At 24.4% G+C, this 20303-nt stretch overlaps 4 protein-coding genes across 4 annotated transcripts; 1 reads left to right on the top strand and 3 right to left on the bottom strand.

The window, feature by feature from the left end:
• Nucleotides 1-709: 709 nt before the first annotated feature.
• On the bottom strand, nucleotides 710-3767 carry PCHAS_0611900 (DNA replication licensing factor MCM5, putative; the record flags this gene model as incomplete). The annotated part of the gene is made up of 4 exons (XM_737546.2): nucleotides 710-779; nucleotides 1171-1280; nucleotides 1423-1567; nucleotides 1816-3767. The coding sequence occupies 4 exons, from the start codon at nucleotides 3765-3767 to the stop codon at nucleotides 710-712; spliced, it is 2277 nt and encodes a 758-aa protein (XP_742639.2).
• A 2082-nt stretch (nucleotides 3768-5849) lies between these two features.
• Nucleotides 5850-13818, bottom strand: PCHAS_0611800 (lysine-specific histone demethylase 1, putative; the record flags this gene model as incomplete). Its single annotated transcript, XM_016797485.1, has 2 exons — nucleotides 5850-5999; nucleotides 6145-13818. The coding sequence occupies 2 exons, from the start codon at nucleotides 13816-13818 to the stop codon at nucleotides 5850-5852; spliced, it is 7824 nt and encodes a 2607-aa protein (XP_016653433.1).
• A 1593-nt stretch (nucleotides 13819-15411) lies between these two features.
• On the top strand, nucleotides 15412-16608 carry PCHAS_0611700 (mitochondrial ribosomal protein S18 precursor, putative; the record flags this gene model as incomplete). The annotated part of the gene is made up of 1 exon (XM_016797484.1): nucleotides 15412-16608. The coding sequence occupies one exon, from the start codon at nucleotides 15412-15414 to the stop codon at nucleotides 16606-16608; it is 1197 nt and encodes a 398-aa protein (XP_016653432.1).
• A 934-nt stretch (nucleotides 16609-17542) lies between these two features.
• Nucleotides 17543-18646, bottom strand: PCHAS_0611600 (heat shock protein DNAJ homologue Pfj4, putative; the record flags this gene model as incomplete). The annotated part of the gene is made up of 4 exons (XM_016797483.1): nucleotides 17543-17805; nucleotides 17898-18164; nucleotides 18281-18382; nucleotides 18541-18646. 4 exons carry the CDS (start codon nucleotides 18644-18646, stop codon nucleotides 17543-17545), a joined length of 738 nt encoding a protein of 245 aa, XP_016653431.1.
• Nucleotides 18647-20303: the final 1657 nt, after the last annotated feature.

Raw genomic sequence — 20303 nt, 5'->3', positions numbered from 1 at the left:
TATGTTTATATGTTCTAAGTTGTTTTATAATATAAAATTTTATACTTTATTTTTGTGAAATTGTTTTAAAGCGAAATGCAAAACATGGGAATTATATTATATGGAACAATAGTTTATTGCATAGTCATAATAAATATGCATTTATTTTATTTTTTTAAAACAAAGTGAAAATTAATCAAAAAAGTTAGCTATATTTTTATTAATCATGGTGTAACTTAATTATCAATGTGATAAAGGAAAAATTGGTACTCTTAAGGTTAATATGATAGATATATAATTCTAAACATTTGAGTTAGCCAAAATTATATTTTATATAAAGAACATATTTTTTTTTCATATTTTTACCTGTGTGCAATGTTATAAGAACTGAAAAAAAAATCCATAAGTACATATTTTTTTTATGAACAAAAAAAAAAAAATAGCTATTATTTTTTTTTATTGTCTTCAAAGGGGATAAGGGATGTATTAAACAAGCGTTATACATATATTATATATATATCGTTTATTTTAAAAAATAAAAAATACTGTTTAGCAATTTGTCTAAAATTATTATAAAATGTTGTGGTTTTATAATATACCATTAAAAAAAAATATGTGCACGTAGCATACATTCTATGTAATTTATGTTATAACGAAATAAAAGTTAAAAATAAACAGAAAAAAACGTACATGGTGATATATTTTTATAAAATAAAACGGTATTACTTGGTTAACACCTTCTAACAGAGCGATCTCCTCTTTCTTGAAGCTCTCCCTTTTTAATGAGTATAGCTAGTGCCCTGAATTAATTATAAAAAACAAACATAAATGATCATAAGCTTATATATGTGAATTAACAATTAACTATATTTTGTGGGTGAACATCTTCATAAATATAAATATAAATATAAAAAATAACGCACGAATGCACGCGTCGTATTAAAATAAATGCTAATAATAAAGCCAAAAAATAAAATACGAAACATTAATCTGATCTCCATGGTATGCTAACTATTTGGCATTTCCATGGCCCATGCATATCAGATTTCACGGTTGCATGAATGAATATACTATCAAAGTATTTAAACTCATATACTTGCCTACATATGCATATGCATCATTTTCAATATTCACACTAAGAATGTATTACAGTCTCTTGTGATACCGGTGTTATCATTATTTTGTACTTACTTTGATAAGGCAGATCTGTCGAAACCTCGTAGCTGTAGCTCTCTAAATAAATTGACTCTTGAGGCTCTTTGCCCCTTTCCTAATTTTCCCAATATGGCATCTTCGGCTTGCTGTTGGAAAGTGGAAAATGTTAAGCAGGGGAAATATATTGTGGGAATATGAGAAAAATGGTGTACACACATTAAACAAATAAAACAGTTGAATAATCAAAAAAATATGCAGATTAATTTATTCATTTTCTTATTTTTAAACCTTGACAGCCTTTTGCTCTGAAGGAGACATTGCTTCGAATACCATGCATTGTTTTGCTGTTTCTGCTGTTGAAGCTGAAAACAGGTCAATTGACATTTGAACGTGTTTTTCCGTAGCAAACTGTGATAATTCCATCTTAGCAAAACTGCGAATCAGAAAAACAATAAATAAATGAATATGCATATGTATATATAAATAAGGCGATCTTTGCCCTAAAACAATATATTTAAAATTTCATATGGTCATGGGGTTGTCCCAATTCGATTTGAGTATTGCATAAGTGTGTGTATATATTAATTTTTCCAATTTTTTTGCGATGCCGAAGAATAAAACAAAAAAGCGTCTCTCCTATCAGCACTTCATCATTATATAAGAATGTTTAGTTTTACGAACCTTTCAGCTAATCGAATTAAAGATTCAAGTTGACGTAATGTGATGGGTATTTTCTTTGTAACAGATCTTTTATCTCCTCTATATTCAGCCCTTGTTTGTACATAATAGTTTCTTAAAGAATCTCTTGCTTCTTTTGATAATAATGGGGAGATTTCTTTTTTTGCATATTGTATATATCTGGTAAGCTTTGATAAAGATATTTCCCCTTCTTGAGATTTATGCTTTGATGCGTGTAATGCAACAATGTGATTACATAACAATGTATCTTTTTCAATATCTTGTTTATTTCTTAATAAAAATATAATATCAAATCTCGAAAGAATTGTAGTTTTAAAATCATGTTGATCTGTAGTATCTTGTGAATCATCATACGAACCAAAGGATGGGTTAGCAGCAGCTATAACGGAGCATCTCGTATTTAGCATTGTTGTTATACCAGCTTTAGAAATAGATATGGTTTGTTGTTCCATAGCTTCATGTATAGCTACAACATCATCATCTCTCATTTTGTCAAACTCATCAATACATACAACACCACCATCAGCTAACACCATAGCACCACCTTCTAATGAAAAGACACCATGACTATCTCTCATAACAGCTGCTGTTAAACCAGCTGCACTACTTCCTTTTCCAGATGTATAAACTGAAACAGGAGCACATCTATTTACGAATTTTAAAATTTGTGATTTAGCAACTGATGGATCTCCAAGCATTAACATATTAATATCTCCTCTGATTTTTGTTTCTTCACCTATTCTTTTTCTTGTACCTCCAAATAATAAACATGCACAAGCTTTTTTAACTTCATCCATTCCATATAATTCAGGGGCAATTGACTTAAAGATTTTATCATGTATATCATGTTCAGCTGCTAATAATGTTAATTCATTTCTTTCTTCAACATCAAAGTTTAAATCATTACCTGACATATCATCATATTTTTGAAAACCTAAAACATGTAAATATGAGAAGTTTGTACCATCTACTCTTGTTGGTTTAGGGTTTGGATTATATGATGTTAAAACTCCATGAACATAGACTCGATCACCTGGTATCATTTTTTCACATAAATATCTTGTAGCATTTAATTGTAAATGCCTTGGCATATCTCCTGTTGGTACAGCTTCTGGTAATTCTTGCATTTTTAATGATTGAATATCAACAAAAGTACATTCATTTGGTAAAATAACATAGGGTTCTAAAACACCATTACAACCTAATTGATTATCCATTGGATTAGCAACACCCATTGATGATTTCATAGTAGAAGAATATCTACAATATGGTGGTAATTGTGGTTTATCTTTCCATAGTGGTACATCTATAGACATTTTATGATCACAATATCTGCATTGTAATGTAATTTTTCTCATTTTATGTTGAGGTTTACTAGCTTGAACAATAATACCAGGTACAACAACAAATCGTTCTTGTGTTGCTGCTAATAACCCTCTTATTGGTGTAGGTCTAATAAATGTATTTAATAAATTTATTTGTATATAATTTAAATGTTCATCTTCATCACTTAATATATTTGCTGTTTCACATACTTCATAGCATACTCTTTCAATGGTTGGTAAATATGTCAAAGGTCTTTCAGATAATGCTCTAGCTAATATTGCAGAGTAATTATCAGGTTTTTTAATTTTTCTTTCGGATATTGGGGTAGCACTTATTTCATTATTTTCAAAAACAGTTTGTTGCTTATATATATCATCTAGTTTTAAATCTAAAGTAAAATTATTATTTTTCACATTTTCAAATAATGTTCTTTTCAAATTTCCTTCTTTTAATGTATTTGATGAATATCTTGATAAAAAGTCTTGAAAATAATTATACACTTCATTTAGACTTGGTAAGTTGTCTTCAATTCTAATATTGTTCTCTGGCCTATTATTTGGGTTTCGTGCGGCATTGAAAAACGCCCTTCCTTCTTGAATACCCAGCATTGCTTCAGTTCGCCTGTAAGCGTTTTGTTACGTGTGTGTAAGTAGTTTATTTTTATGTACAGTTATACATACGTTTGGCGAAAATAAAAACGACAAGTCACTTATCAAACAGTAAAATAATAAGTAAACAAAGGGGATAAAAAGGAAATGGAAAACTTAAAAAGAATTATATAATTAAAAAAATTAATAATTGAATCAATAAATAAAGAGAAAAATATTGTTCTGAATAATTATCATTTTAAAGATTATTATATCGCAGGGAATTACCTACATACATATTTATATGTATCTACGATTGTACGTACACACATGTAATAAGCACATATACAAATAATTATATACACAATTTTTTATTGCATTATATTATTATCATTTACGCGTTTTCCCTTAAAAGGGTAATAATCGAAATAAATGAAAAAAACGAAATAATCGAAAAAAATGGAAAAATGAAATAAACTTCCTAAGGTGTTACAATTAAATTCTTTTTATTTTTTTTTTATTCAAAAATAAAAATAAAATGGGTTAAGTCTTCACTCATATAATTATTTATAAATTGCCCATATTTTGAAAATTATTTTTTTTGCGCAATTCGTTCTTAATTTTAATATATATTTTATTAACAATTTTATATTACACTTTTCATATAATAATAATATTCCTTTTTTTTTTATAAAGATATTTTATGAAAATATGTCTTTTTCAAATAATACATAAAAATTATATTTCACCATTATTATGTGTAAAAAATGAAATATGAATATTCTCATAATTGTTAATATATATGTGTATAATATTTGAAAAAATTATTTGTATTTCAAAAAATATTTACAAAAAAAATAGGAAGAACATATAGATAAATAAAATATCCCATTTATTAATATTAATTTATTTTGACAATTTTACCCAATAAAACATAAATTATATTTTTTCTTTCATGTATCCTCTTATACTATTTATAAGTCTTCATCATACACACTAATTTGCAAAGCAATGTATAAAATATAAAATCAATGTTTGTTTAAAATAAAATATGCATAAATTACTATGGTAAATATCATATTTTTTACGCGGTAAAAATTTTATTAGAACATACTCCCCTTTTAAAAATGCCATCGAATAATTGATATATTTTAAAACAAGACATACCGACAAAGGAAGATACGCTATAAGAACGAGGTGCCTTATTTTGCATATGTATCAATATTAAGTATCGCATCAATATATAATGAACTTAATAAGGTGGCTATACAATATAACTGTGTAGATAACATAATTAGAAATATGCATATGAACTTACGTGTATTCTTTTCTCTATATCTCTACCAGTTTGACATTATATGACAACCTTTTCACCAATTTCTGTCTTTTCAAACTAAATATAATGAATTACATTATTAATATATGTATTAAATTTTCAATTAGTTTTTTTAAATGAGTTTTTTAAAAATTGCTTTTCATAATATGACGAATAAAAATGTTTCGAAAAAAGCACTGTAATTAAATATGTTGGATTTACAATATAATATATATATATATATTGTTAAATGATCAGCGCATAAACACACAACATCGTATGTATGCATGTGCATATGATCATTGCATTATCATAAAATATGTATAAGCATATAACAGATAAAAATGATCTGTGAATAAACAAATTTTAGGGCATATATATGTATTATCAAATTTGTGTAGAAAATATTTCAAATGTTCCCATAGGAATAACATATGTATGCATTATATATGCATATACTTATATACATATATGAATATCAAATCGGTTATACAACTACTAATACATATTTGGTATATATACAGTATACATGCTTCTGAATTAATAAATAAATAATTCCAATTTAAAAAATATAGGATACAACAATAACGAAAAAAAGGAAAAAGAAATTAGGCACACATTGATTCAAATGGTATTGCATTATTTTAAATATACTTTTCTATTTATAATATAAATAGTAGTATATATATAGAGAGAGAAATAGCCATCTAATGGATATACAAAAAAAAATAAAATAAAAATGAATGTTAAAATTAAATAAAACCAAATAATATAAGGTACATATTAATTTATGGAATTCTTTTATTTAGTTCCATTTCAAGTAAATCTAATCTTTTTCGAATTCTTCGAGTTCTCGACAAAAAAAATTTTATTTTATAAATATAAACTCTTCTTTTCCAATAATTTTGTATTATTTCATTCTGGTTATAATAACCTCTCTACAAAAAGGTAAAAAAGGGATTAATAATGTATGCACTTTATGAACTATAAGGAAATCACAAAGGTTGCCATAAGCAAACGAAAACAAATGGAACTATACTCGTGTAACAAATATTTATGTTTCTACTTTTTTAATAGACTTACTTGAGAAGGCTTTACTAATTTTCCATTGAGACAATTTGGGCAAAACCACAAATTATTCAACTTCTTTTCTTCCTGATCATTTTTTGAGAATAAACAAAAAGAATGCCAAACATTTGTACAATTTAAAAAATCACACAAAATCAATTCTCCACTGTTCATGCATTTATAACATAACACCTCGTGTTTATAAAATATTAAATAATATACATAATCGCATAATAACTGAATAATTATATTAAAATCACTGAATTTGTGTGATAAGTCATAATTAATTTGTTTCATTATATATTGTAAAACATAGCAACAAAAAAAAAGAAAACAAGTTGAATTTAATTTTATTTTATTTTGATTTGTATTTGTAATATATTCTTCTATATATTTGTTTTTCATAAATATATTATTTAAAACATATTTTAAATAATTATTAAGTTCGCATATTTGTTTATTTTGAATATACATATTTTTCTTTTTTTCATTATGCGTGTCTAACTCCATACAATTCGTATTCCCTTTTGAATTGATATTTTTTTCACCATTTTCTGCATTTTTATTTATTATTTTTTGTTCATAATTATTGTTGTATTCTTCCGCATTTTCACCTGCACTGTTCATATTATTATGATCATTCTCTGTAATTTTATTGTGTGCAATATTTGTTTTCACATTATTTATATCATTATTGCATACGTTGTTCATCGCCTTTTCTTCTTCTTCTACAACATCCTTTTTTATAATACAACACTCTTTTGATGAATAATTATTTTCGGTGTCATAGACTATTTCTCCAAATTGATTAGGTGACAAATTTATGTTTTCATTATTGGTATATTGGCTAGTCAGGTTATTATTTTTTTCTAAAATATTTCTGATTTGTTCATAAAATATTTCATTTACCCCCTCTTTCGATGCTAAAATATAATTAAGATGCTTTTCAGCAATAAATAATAATTCATTTTTTTTTTCATTCATATTATTGAAATAGGGTAAAAGAACATGCGCAACTCTCTTAAGCATTGTACATAATTCCTTTTGTATAATAAATTGAAAGTTATCAAATCTTTTCAATATTATTGGCAATGATTGTGATAATGAAAATGCTTTTTTTATTAAATCTTTCGCCGCATTTATACCACCACAAGCATTTCCTAATTCTATTCCATTGTAATTGTGAAAAATAATATCTCTAAATTTTATCACATATCTATCAAGGTAAAAATCGATACTATTTATATATTTAGTGAATGATACATCAGTGCTTGCATTTTCCGTATTATGTTTTATAGACATTACATTATGAGATAAATTAGGAATTTCATTTGGAGGAACATATTGAGAGGGCATTATTTGACCATTTAGTTCGTGTGAATTATCAGAAGGGTTGAACTCTTTTTTATTGCATCCATCATCATAATTCGAGTCGCTATTACTCTGGTCTATATAATTATTTTTGGAATGATCTGTTATTCCATTTAAATTGGTCTTATTGTTCATGTAATTTGCTTGAGGTTTCATATTTGTTATTTTTATATCAGTTTGGCTAGTTCGACTATTTCGACTATTTTTATCTTTCTTTTTGTAATTTCCACGTAAATTTTTCCTCTTCCTAATACTTTCATGTTTTAACTGGCTAAAAAAATTATTAACATTTTTTAGTGTAGAGCTTAATAAATTGTATTCTTCTTTGATGATTGGCAAAGGAATATTCGATATATTACCCCCTTCTTCTCCAGAAGAACTTTCATAATCTGACAATGCTTCATCACTTCCATCAGTTATGTAAAAACCTAATAGCTCCCTTTTTACCTTAGGTAATGGCATATTTGTAAATGGGCATGTATTATTGGGAAAAAAATATATATCGGTATTATATTTTTTGTTATCAAAAGATTTTAATTTTAATCCTATATGGGCAATATCTTCTGCTGCCCTTAAGCCTGTATCATATGCTCCATCAACACACTGAAAATAACTTTTCGATAAATATTCACCACAAAAAACAACTTTAGGATTATGTATAGGATGAGGGGCTCTTAAATATATAATATCATTATCATTACATTTATAATCGGGATATGCATAAGATCCACATGAAAATGTATCGTCTTGCCATTTTGTTATAATATAATCAACTAAAATAGGTAATTTTTTCCCACTATTTTCATACATTTTACTTAAAGTATATAAACATTCATTAACTATTGAATATTCTTTTTTAATATATCCATAAGTTGAAGACCAAGGGGGAAAACAATGCACTAGAATACATCCAATTTTACCATATGCATGTAAATTTAAATACTGAAATTTTTGATCTATACAATTTATTTGTAAACCATCAAATGGCCATATAAAATTAAATGGATAAAATCGTAAAATAATTTTATTATGTCTTCCCATTTTATAATTATTAAGTGCTTTAATTTTAAGGGGATGTAATTCAGGTTCAAACTTTAAACAAGATTGTATTTGATTTTTTTTTTTTTCTTCATTTTCTTTTAAACATCCAAGTGGTAAAGCAACAATAATATATTTAGCATGAATATTTATATTTTTAAATTTACAATTACTTAAATCAGAAGTACCATGAAAATTTTTATTTACATTTTTTCCCAAAGTATCATAGCATTTACATTTTACTACAGTACTGTAAGTATCATAATTACTTGACATTTTGTATTGCTTCTTTAAATTAGTATAATCATACCCATCATCATTTGGATCATCATATGAGTCATCATTCCCTGTTTTATCGTTTTCATTTATTTTGTTACAATTTGTATTGTCTGTAAAGTTATCGGTTTCTTCATTACTCTTTTCTTTACCGAATTCGATATTTTCATTTTTTTGTTTTGCAGAATTGGAATCATCATATTGAGTGGATTGGGGACTATTGTGGCTAAAATTTGAATCATCTTTTTTGGAATAGCTATCATCAGTGTCTTCATTTTGAGGATTGCTATTAATATAGAAATGGCTCTGATCTGTGTTTGCATTGTCCGGGTTCTTTATTTGGACGAGTTCCGCTACCGTATTGATAAAAATATGATCTTGTATATTTTCAGACAAATAATCAATTATCCATTTCCATCCATCAAGCACTATTTTATCAGCACGGGTATTATCTTTAAATTGGCAAATATGTGGTACTTGTTCATTTTTTTTTATTTTATCATAATATTTCATATTTTTTAGTATATAATTTTTACTGCCATAATTTGGGCATATATCTATATCCATATAACCTGAAGAAGGAAGTCTTGACATTGCAATCGAAGTGTTTCTTAAATCACCACCATAACCATATCTTGATTGTAGTGCTACCATTAGCATTTTCCATTCTTCCATCGAAAAATTTTCTTGATTTAAATCCATTTCAGTAAATATTTCTTCTGCACATTCCATTAATAAATCCCACATACTTCTTTTTTTTTTTTTATTAATTTTTTCATATGGATCTTCATTATCTGTATTATCATTACTGCTTACATTTTTATACAAGTGTGTATCATTTATATTGTATTTTTTTTTTTGATTTTGTTCCGTATTTTTATTTGGATCTTTAACAATATTATAATACTCTTCTCCATAATTATAATAATTATCATAAATGATTGCATTCTTGTCACAAAATAGTGTGTCTAAATTTGTCGTTAAATTCTTTGTTTTTATATTTCCATTTTTTGTTTTGGAACTATTTTTTATAGAAATCGAATTATTCCCACTCTCTATTTTTTTTGATTCAGGCACCTCATCAATTGATTCTTTTTTTGATTTGCACACTACATCTACATTTTCATTAGCATCTTCGTTAGCATTATTTGATAGGCCGGTGTTGTCATCTTCCAATCTTCCTTCATCTTCTTCGTTATTCTTTTTTGTGTTAATTTTTTTTTTGCCAATTTCGTCCTCCTCAAATTGCTCACCTGCATATTCTGTCAAGCCATCGCTTTTCGAAGAATTATAAATTTCTTGGCTAGTATGCGTATTTAAATGCTTCATATTATTTATATGTTTGTGAAAGTTATTTTTTATTTCATTTTGAATATGTAAATCGGTTGTAGTTTGTGCATCATCTTTGTTGTTATATCCTTCAGTTTGATTTGAATTAGCATTGGCGGTAGTTTCATCAATACTATCGATCATGTTATATACCAAATTGTTATCATTATTATTGTGAAAAATGCTAGCAGTGTTTTGTGTACCATTTTGATTGATAATATCTTGATTATCATATGTATCATCATTTATGAAAAGATATTTTTTTATTTTTCGAGCTGCTCTAATTCTTATTTTATCACATAATAAATTCATTCTATAAATTTTAAAATTTTTTATTTTTTTTCCATTTTCATTATTATACCAATAAGCATAAAAGGTAGACTCCCAATTATCTTTTCCACATACTAAAGCTATTTTAGGTTTCAACTTTTCAGCTAATTTTGTTACAGACTTATCATATTCTCTTCTTTTTCTTGTATCTTTATTAACAGTCAGGACTTTTAGTTGTTTATTTTTTATAACTTTAGAATTGTTATATTTATTTTTATTAGGAATACTATATGTATTATCATCACTTAAATTTGCATAAAAATAAATATTTTCATCTATAATTTTAAAAAACTGATATATATCTTTTTTTTCATTTTTATAATAATAATTTTCATAAAATTCACAAATATTATCAACATTATTTCGAATCATAAATAATATATTTTTTTTTAGTTTTTTTTTATTCAAATCTTTTTCCTTTTTTCTTCCTATATAATCAAAATCGCTATGCCAGTTTTCATTCTCACATTGAACACATTCAATATCATTTTCATTTTCAATGCTTATATCATTTTTATTAGTGTTCATAGTGTTTGTACATTTATTTGTTGGCGATATTATAAATTCTTTAACTAGTTTTCCATATTCTTCAGTAAACTGTGATATATTATTTTCCAAATTTTTTTCAATTTCATCAATCTCCAATGTTTTAATAATATTATTTATATTATTATGGTCTCTCATATTTGCATGATTAAATTTAAATGCATTTTTTGGTGTATATTTTTTTTTTACTTTTTTTTTTTTATTTTCATTTAATAATTCAGAATTGTCACAACAATGAAGATAATTAGCCCCTAAATCAACTGTAGTTTCAGGAAGAATTTTATTATTAACAATTCTTTTTGGAAGTCTTGTTGTAAATGCTCTACCTCCAATTCTGTTACGTCCTTCAATACATAAAAAATTTGCATTACATTTTTTTAAATAATAGGAAGCAGCTAAACCAGATATTCCGCCTCCTATAATTAAAACATCAACATATAAATTTTCTTCATCATGAAAAGCTTTATAACCATATATACCTCTTTTTATTATATCTCCAGGTTTTACCTGACCAAATAATGCGATTTTTTTTTTGTTTTCTTTATTATTTATTTCGTCTTTATATGCCATAATATGCATAGCTACTTTTTTGTCAATAACATTATTAGGTATGTGTATTATATCTTTTTTTTTTCCATTTTTTTTTATCTTCTCTTTTATTTCGTTGTCGTTCATATTAGTTTTGATTTTTCTTGCATGATTTATTTGAAAAGGTGTTGCATTTTTTAAGTTTAGCATTTCATTTTGATGATATAATTCATTTATTTTGTCATTTATCCATTTTTTTTTATTCTTACTAATATGGACATTATTTTCTTGATTTTGATATATAGTTTGATTAGAAAAATTTGAGCTATTATCATTATTGTAGCTTATATTATTTTTTCTTACATTTGTTACAACATCGTTTTGCTCGAAAGCATTTTTTTTGTGTGTAATTGTTTTTCTTATTTGTTCTTCATTCTCTAGTGACATACCATCACTATCTCGAGTCGTATGCTCATTTTTTAAATTGTCTATCTCATAATATTTATTTAAAGTGTCATTCCCTTGTATTTGATCATCTTTCTTTATTTTTTTTTTTTTATTATTATTTAAAATAATTTTTTTTTTTATTTGGCCATCTTTATCAAAAACATTACGTATTTCTATTTCTTCATATATTAAATCAGTGTTAAAATTTTTCTTTCTTTTAGCATTGTTACTATTGTGAATAATTCCAGTATTTATTTTGTCATTTATTTGAGAAGAATTTAGTTTATTATCACTTAAGTTAATATAATTATTTTTTTGTATTATATTATTATTGTGTGTGCAGCTAGCCATATCTATAATATTTTTTTTTTTTTTTCCTGACGGTTTTATTTCCATCCATTGTGCTTTTTCATTTAATCTATTATTATCATCATTTCCTATGATTAAATTTGTTTTACTATTATCTTGATTATTGTCTTTATCATATTTATTATTTATATTTTCATATAGTGTTGTTTCATCTGTTTTGTTTTGTAAAAATTTTTGTTTTAATTTTTTTTTTTCTTCTCTTTGAAATTTTTTATATTGTCTTTCTCTTTCTTTTTCTTGCAATTGTTTTATTTTTTTTTCTTCTTTTAATTTTTTTTTATATGCTTTTTCTAATTCTATCATTTTTTTTCTTTCTAGCATTTTTTTTTCCTTTCTTTTTTTCTTTTCTTCTTTTTGAATCCTAAGGAATTCATTTTTCTCCAACTTCATTTGCTCTTTCAATTTCCGTCGTTCTTCTTTCGTTCCACACATTTTTATATCACCCATGTGTAGCTCTTTTTTTTTTTTTTTTATTTGTTCACCATTTTCTACATTACTAGATTCAAAATATTCTTTTTCAAAATTTGTTATTACATTGTCATTCATATGGTTAGCGTATTTATCTTCTAAGTTGTCATTTTCATAAAGCTCATATTCTTCTTTGTTTGTATATTTTTCTGTTTTTCTTTTTTTCAAATTTAAATTGGAAATATCATTTTTATTTTCTTCTAATAATAGGTTGTGAGAAATGTTTATTGGATTGCTCCATTTTTCATGTCCATTTTTTTCTACTATAGTTATGTCTTTTTTTTCCGTTCGGAAATTAATAACATTATTTTTTAACAATTGATTTACATTATAAGAGTTAGAAAAAAATGTTGTATTAACAAGATCAGTATAGGTATCTATATTTTTTTCAAAATTATTATTTAAAAAAAAATCATTTATTTTTTTATTACTTTTAAAATATTCATTAACTTTATGTTTTAAATACATAGATTTCATTAAGGCATTATATATTTCAAATTTTTTAGCTAATAATAATATAACATTTTCTTCGTTTTTTGTTTTAAAAAAAAATTCTTTCTTTAAATATGGTATAAGGGGATCAATTTGATCTTTAAATTTTAATGATATATATAATTTATCATTATATATTTCTAAATTTATATCATGTTTTATTAAATTTTCAGAAAATATTTGAACTAAACCTGATGTTTTGGAGGAGAAAATATCTTTTTGTAAGATTATATTATTACCACCATCTTGTATTAATTTTTTTTTCTCTTTCTTTTTTAAATATGAAAATAATACTTGATATTTTGTTGATTCATTGAGAATTATATCTTCGTCTTGTATATATTTTCCAATGTAAATCGTTTGGCTTGTATCCTGGTTTGTTGGTTCAGTATGATTTTCTTTATTTTTTAAATTTTCACGAAACCCATTTTTATCAAGTTCATTATATTTATTTATGTATTCTATATCTTTTCCTTCAAGCTCTGATGCCACCATAATTATTTATACTTAATATTTTTAGAAAAATTTATGCACATGCAACACATAAATACATATACACACACACCTACATATGGATGTGCTTGTTTAGATAAGTGGAATTGTTAAAGAGGTGGGAAGGAATGTGTGTCCCACGAAATTCATCAAAAACAATAAAAAAAAAATTAAATACTCTAAATTGATATAATTATAAGCATAAAGCATATACTGTATATACATTAATAGGGCTTATAAAAAAAATACACAAAAAAAACAACGGCTACATTATATTCACATGCTAATAAAAAAAGGAAAATATATGCATATAGCCATATATGTATATATATATTTTTTTTTATTATATTCCGCGTTTTATCTGCATTTTGCCAATATAAAATAAAACAAATTAAAAATTATATTTTCTCCTATACTATTTATATGTATTAAAAAATAAATACATTTCTTTGCAATTTTTGCAACTCAATATATCCATGGAATTTTTTTTACTACCTGAAAAGGTTGTGAATTTATCATAAGGGTAGTATATAAATAATAAATGCATATCAAAAAATAAAACCAAGAAAACAAATACTGATAATATTTTTTTTCAATTTACAAAAGAGAATAAGATGACATGCTAATAAAACGAAAATAGTATATGGAAATTTGTTTTTGTATTAAATATATAAAAAAAATATAACCCAGAGTGTAGAGATATATAAAATGTTTATATTGTTCAAGAAAAGGAGTAAATAAAATAAAATGAAATAATAATAAAATAAAATAAAAATAAATATTCATAAATATATTTGGTGTATCTTATTATATGTGCTCTTTTAAAACAGAAAAGAAAAATGAAATTTGTTTATATATATATACATATAATATATATACAAGTGTTTATATATTTTTATGTTCCATATAGAAAATTATAAAATACTGCTACACAATATATGCATGTATAAAATATGTTGTATATATTTTTAAGACGAACAAAAGTGACAAAAATTCAAATATTAAAAATATATGCCATATAAAAAAAAAAAAAAAAAAAAAAAAAAAAAACGGTATCCTTTTATATTTTTTTAATACACACGAAAAAAAATATTATAACCCCAATAAAAAATTGTATAATAAAAAAAATTATAATAATAAAATTATAACAAATATAAAATGAATAAAATGAAATAAATATACAAAATTACTAAAAAAAGTAATATATAGAAGAGAATACTTTTAATATAATTATAGATATATTGGTTTGGAAAAAAATATAATATTGTGTTATTAATTTTTTTAACCCACACAAGGGGAATAAATCGTAAGTAAATATCCATTTTTTACAATTTTCATATTTTTCACTTTTATATAAGCCCGCTTAATTTTCTACTAGATTATGTTGTTGTATAGTATTGGGTAAATCTATAAAAAATTATTTTTTATTTTTTGTATAAACATAGCACACATATTTTCGCCTATTTTGTGCATACCCATACTAATATACATAAAAATGGGATTATTATTATTTTTAAATTTTAAATGAGAAACATTTCTTACTATATCATGGGAGGATAATCCAAATTAGTCCTTCATTTCTAATGTAACAAAAAAATGCTTTTAAAAAAAAAGTTGTCACTAAAATGGGTGTCACCCAATTTTGAAAACAAAAATACAAAAACCTTATTTTTGAGGTTCCTAAGTAATGATGTAAAAAACGTAAGATATAATAAAATAAATAATGATATAGGTAAAAAAGATAAAATTAAATTAAGTGAAAAGGTTGAAGAAGTAAAGGTTTCAAAAGAAGTATGTTCCAATGCATTATTTAATGAGTGTTTAGAAGAATTATATAAAATGAAAAAAAAAGTTGATAGTAGTAGTGTAGAATATGATAATTCTCCTGCTATAGATGAATTAAATAAAGAGGAATTAAAGATTACTAAAAATATATTTGAAAGAATAAATAAAAAAAAAAAACATGTATCTAATTTAAGTTATAAAGACATATATATAGATCCATATTGGAATCCATTTAAAGAAGTAAATGATCTAAAGAGAGAAATAACTTACGAGTTTAATGAATACTCAAAACTAGCTAATATAATAGAATTAAAAAAACAAAAACGTGCAATTAAAAAATCGTTAAAGGAACAATATAAATTATATAATCCATATTCTGATGAATATACTAATGAATATATTTCAAACGATCTTGATAATCATGATAAAAGTGAAAAATATTGGAATCCATCCTTTGATAAAAGAAAAATTTTAAATATAAAAACACCATTTATTTGGAGGCATACGCATTTATTACATAATTTTATTGGAGAAAACGGATTAATATTACCACGTAAAATAAATTATACTACAAGAAAACAACAAATACAAATTTTTAAATCTATTTGTATAGCTAGACGAATGGCTTTATACCCTTACGATAGGAAACCAACATTAGATGATCTGATCCCTCTCATGGATCCTATGCAAATGCTTGTTGACGAACTAACACATAGATATAAACAAAATAAAGACTTACGAGCTCAAGCTATTCTTAAAGTTATGATTAACAAGTATCCCTTATTAAATTTTTATAAATACTTTTGTTTCGAAGCAACCAAACAAAAAACGTCCCAGCATTCTCATCAATCTGATGATGTATTTAAAAACGAATCGATGTCACTAAAAACGAGTAATGACCAACCCGATAAATCACATATTCAATCAGAACAGAAAAAACAACAAAATTTTTCAAAAATGTTGGAAAAATATAAAAAGAATTATTACGAAAATTCATTTAATTACTAATTTTGTGAAAATAAGATATCCCCAAAATGTGTACATACTTATTTTATGGCATAAATAAATTTAATTAATTATTTTTTCACATATTGTGATTTTTTTTTGTTTATAAATTTGAGGCAAACTTTATTTTGCCACCTTACAATGATAAGTTCATTTTCTACATTATTCATACTTCTTTCTATTTTAAATTTAATTAAAATAAAATATATGTTTGCTATTTTCATTATTGCTAATACACCTATTTGCATTAATTTTTTTTTCATTTCCTATGAGCATTGCTTATATATTTGTAACGCCTTTCCCTTTACATTTATAAAATGCACACAGCTACTAAAAACTTATAAACAACCAAATTAATTATGTTATTTTGCAATTTTCTTGAAAAAATAGAAAGACCGAATGATAGGATCGGTATGTGTGGACATAATATTGATAAGAACTTTATGGGTAGACATAAATTTTTATTTTCATTTCATTCACGTACCTTTGAGAGTACATATATGATAAGGGGAATATATGTGATTTATTTATTTACAAATAAAATTAGGTTAATTACTTAAAAAAAATAAAACTATAATGTTTTTTACCACATATTTTTCTAAAATAGTGTATACACATATATAGAGGATGAAAGAGAGAAGAGACGAATGGAGAAAGAGAAAAATATTCATATAAAAAAAAATCGTACATAAGTATTATAACTAATTAAAATAAAAAAAATGAATAATCGATTAAATCTAAAAAAATTTTACAATTAAAATTTAAATAATATTATTATTATAAATATACTTACGAAAATTATCGTAAATATGGCAATATAAACAATATTTGATTATTGAAGCAGGGTAATGAAACTGCTTTAAAATTTTATAACAATTTTTTTCTTTCTTAGTTATTCAAACTTCTCTCCTATATCTATAAATTTTTATTTATAAAATTATCTTTTACTTTTTCTCACTTCATAAGATGGTAATTGTCTTACATTAACATTTCCTCGCCCATCTTCTTCCTTTTCAGTAACAGTCCTTTCAATTGTTCCGTTTGGTAATGTCTTTACAGTTTCAATTCTTGTAACTCTTCTTCCATTAATAATAGATGTAGTTTTAGATGTTGAGGTTTTCACAACTCTGTTTTTAAACTTTCCGCCACTTGAAGTTGATGTCTCAACGGAGGTAAAACATGATCCTCCATCCATGAAATCTATAAAAAAATTATAAAAATAAAAAAATATATTTTTACTACATTAACAAATTTTTGTGCATATGCATGGACTCGTTTGATGGGGTTATTACTGTCAAAGGAGGAAGGTCCAAAAGATATGTTGAATGATGAGCCAAAAAAATTATCAAAGGGATCAACAGATCGTCCCATTCTTCCTCGTCTTTTATCTCCAAACGATGAACCCATGACATCTCCAAAAAATGAATCATGGCCAAATGGTGTTGAGTCACCAAAAAACATTTCAAATATTCTTTGGGCATCATTAAATCCAAAATTTTTATGAAAATTTGAAAACTCATCGTTGTCTCCCATTGTGTACCCTTCATCGGTTCCATACACTGAAAAGAGAGCGAAAAAATAAAAAAAAAATTATAATGATGCTTTAAAAAATGCATAATTTTGCGACATGTCACATATAGCATAAATAATATGAAGTAAAACAGTATGCGATTACAATCATATTTTCGTCGCCTTTTGGGGTCTGATAGCACTTCATAAGCCTCTGAAATTTGCTTAAATCGCTCAGTCGCCTCGGCTTTATTATTTGGATTTTTATCTACGAAAATGGAAGCATAAATAGGAAAGATGATATAATATTTTCTTGTTTTTTTTGTGTGCGCATTGTTTTGTATACTGCAGGGGTATATATCCTCATGTCATCATAGAAATATACCCATTCATTTGTATTCACAACTTTTTTAAAGGTATAATTACCTGGATGCCATTTCATAGCAAGGGTTCTGTAAGATTTTTTAATTACGCTTATATCAGCATCTTGAGGTACCCCTAAAACTTCATAGTAGTCTACTCGATTTGGCATTTTCCTTTTCTTTACTATTTATCTCATATATTGCATATATTTTTAATATTTATGATTGATTTTGTTAAAAATTTTGTTTTTTTTTTAAAATTATACATACATATATATCTTTATAGAAACAATTAACAAATGTTAATTATTTTTTCCTTTTTTTATTTCTTCTTTTTTTGAAATATTTTCAATATATATGAGCTTAAAAATTTAAATTACTTTCCTATAATTTGCGTATAAATTATATCAATTTTATTAAATTTTTTTTTATTTTTTTGTATTTATTTTTTTATTTTTTTTTTGCTTTTTCGTGGTATTAATACTGCGTAATATGTATTATGAATTGTATTTTACTAGGTACGTAAAATGTATGCATAAAACGTATATGTTTATATATATATATATTTATAATATTATACGCATTGTATTTCTCAGCAATTTTAAACAGTAAAAAGTATGCGCACAATATGGGTAATATTATTTTCGTTCACGTAATTTAACATAATATATTTCCCTTGAATTGTGCTCGTACGTTTATTACTACTCTATTTATAAAATATTTAATTTTTTTCACACTATTTTCATCGTTTTTTTTTGATTTTTTTTATTTTTTGGCAATAATTTCATTTTATATTTACGATTAAAATTGGGAAGGTTATGAAATTCATATTTTTCACAATTTTCTCAAACTATTTTATAAATATAAAACACTTAACAAAAAAAAATATACCATTCATATGGAAAAAATAAAATGATGATAATAATTATCCTAATAAATTCACAATTTAACAAACAAATAAAATATCATCCTATTTATTTGTTAGCCCTCTATTTCTTTTAAAAAATTATAAATGAAATATTTTATCATATAAACTTTGTTTACAATCTTATTAGAATTAAAATTGGTATGGTTATTTAAAGGTATTACTTTTTATTTTCATTGTTTTGGGGGTGGAATAAAAAGTATAAGGTTTGGTTTCAAACGGTTCGGTATATATACAAAGCAAAGTATTGTAAAAATGATAAGACTAAATAAGACTAAGACGAAATAAAACTTAAGATATAACAAAAAGGAACATACCTCCAATACATAAATATATACATGTGTGTATATTCGGTTTTGGGTTATATGTTTTTATTAAACCTTATAAAAAATTTACGATATATAGAACCTGGTTGTTTTATAAAATAACACAATTGAAATAAATAGTAAATAAGGAGTCTAAATTTTGTCAGACCATCTGATCATTTTCCATTTATTTTTATGAACCATATATGTTATGGTTTTCCATTTTTACTTATAATTTATTTTGTATGGAATACCAATTTTAGGGTCATAGTTAGGTAGCCGTCTTCCTTTTTTCATTTTGGTTAGCTCATATTGATATCGTTGAAATTGTAAAAATAAGCTTGTAAGAATAGAAGATGGAAATAATTATGGTATCAAATGGGTGTGTATTAATTGTTCTTTAGTATGTATACTATTCTTTAACAAGCTTTCTATTTTCATAAATTCATTTGTTTATTTTGTTACACATCCTTTATTTATTATTTTCATTTTTCCTGTTCAATGCATATAAAATAGAATATTTCTTTTTATTATTTTGTTAATATATATATTTCAGTAAAATATAAATAAATAATTATATATATTAAAGAGATAAAA

This window comes from Plasmodium chabaudi, assembly GCF_900002335.3.
Source record: "Plasmodium chabaudi chabaudi strain AS genome assembly, chromosome: 6".
Classification (NCBI taxonomy): Eukaryota; Apicomplexa; class Aconoidasida; order Haemosporida; family Plasmodiidae; genus Plasmodium; species Plasmodium chabaudi.
Note: the sequence above shows the minus strand (reverse complement) of the source record. Positions and strands in the feature narration are given on the sequence as shown.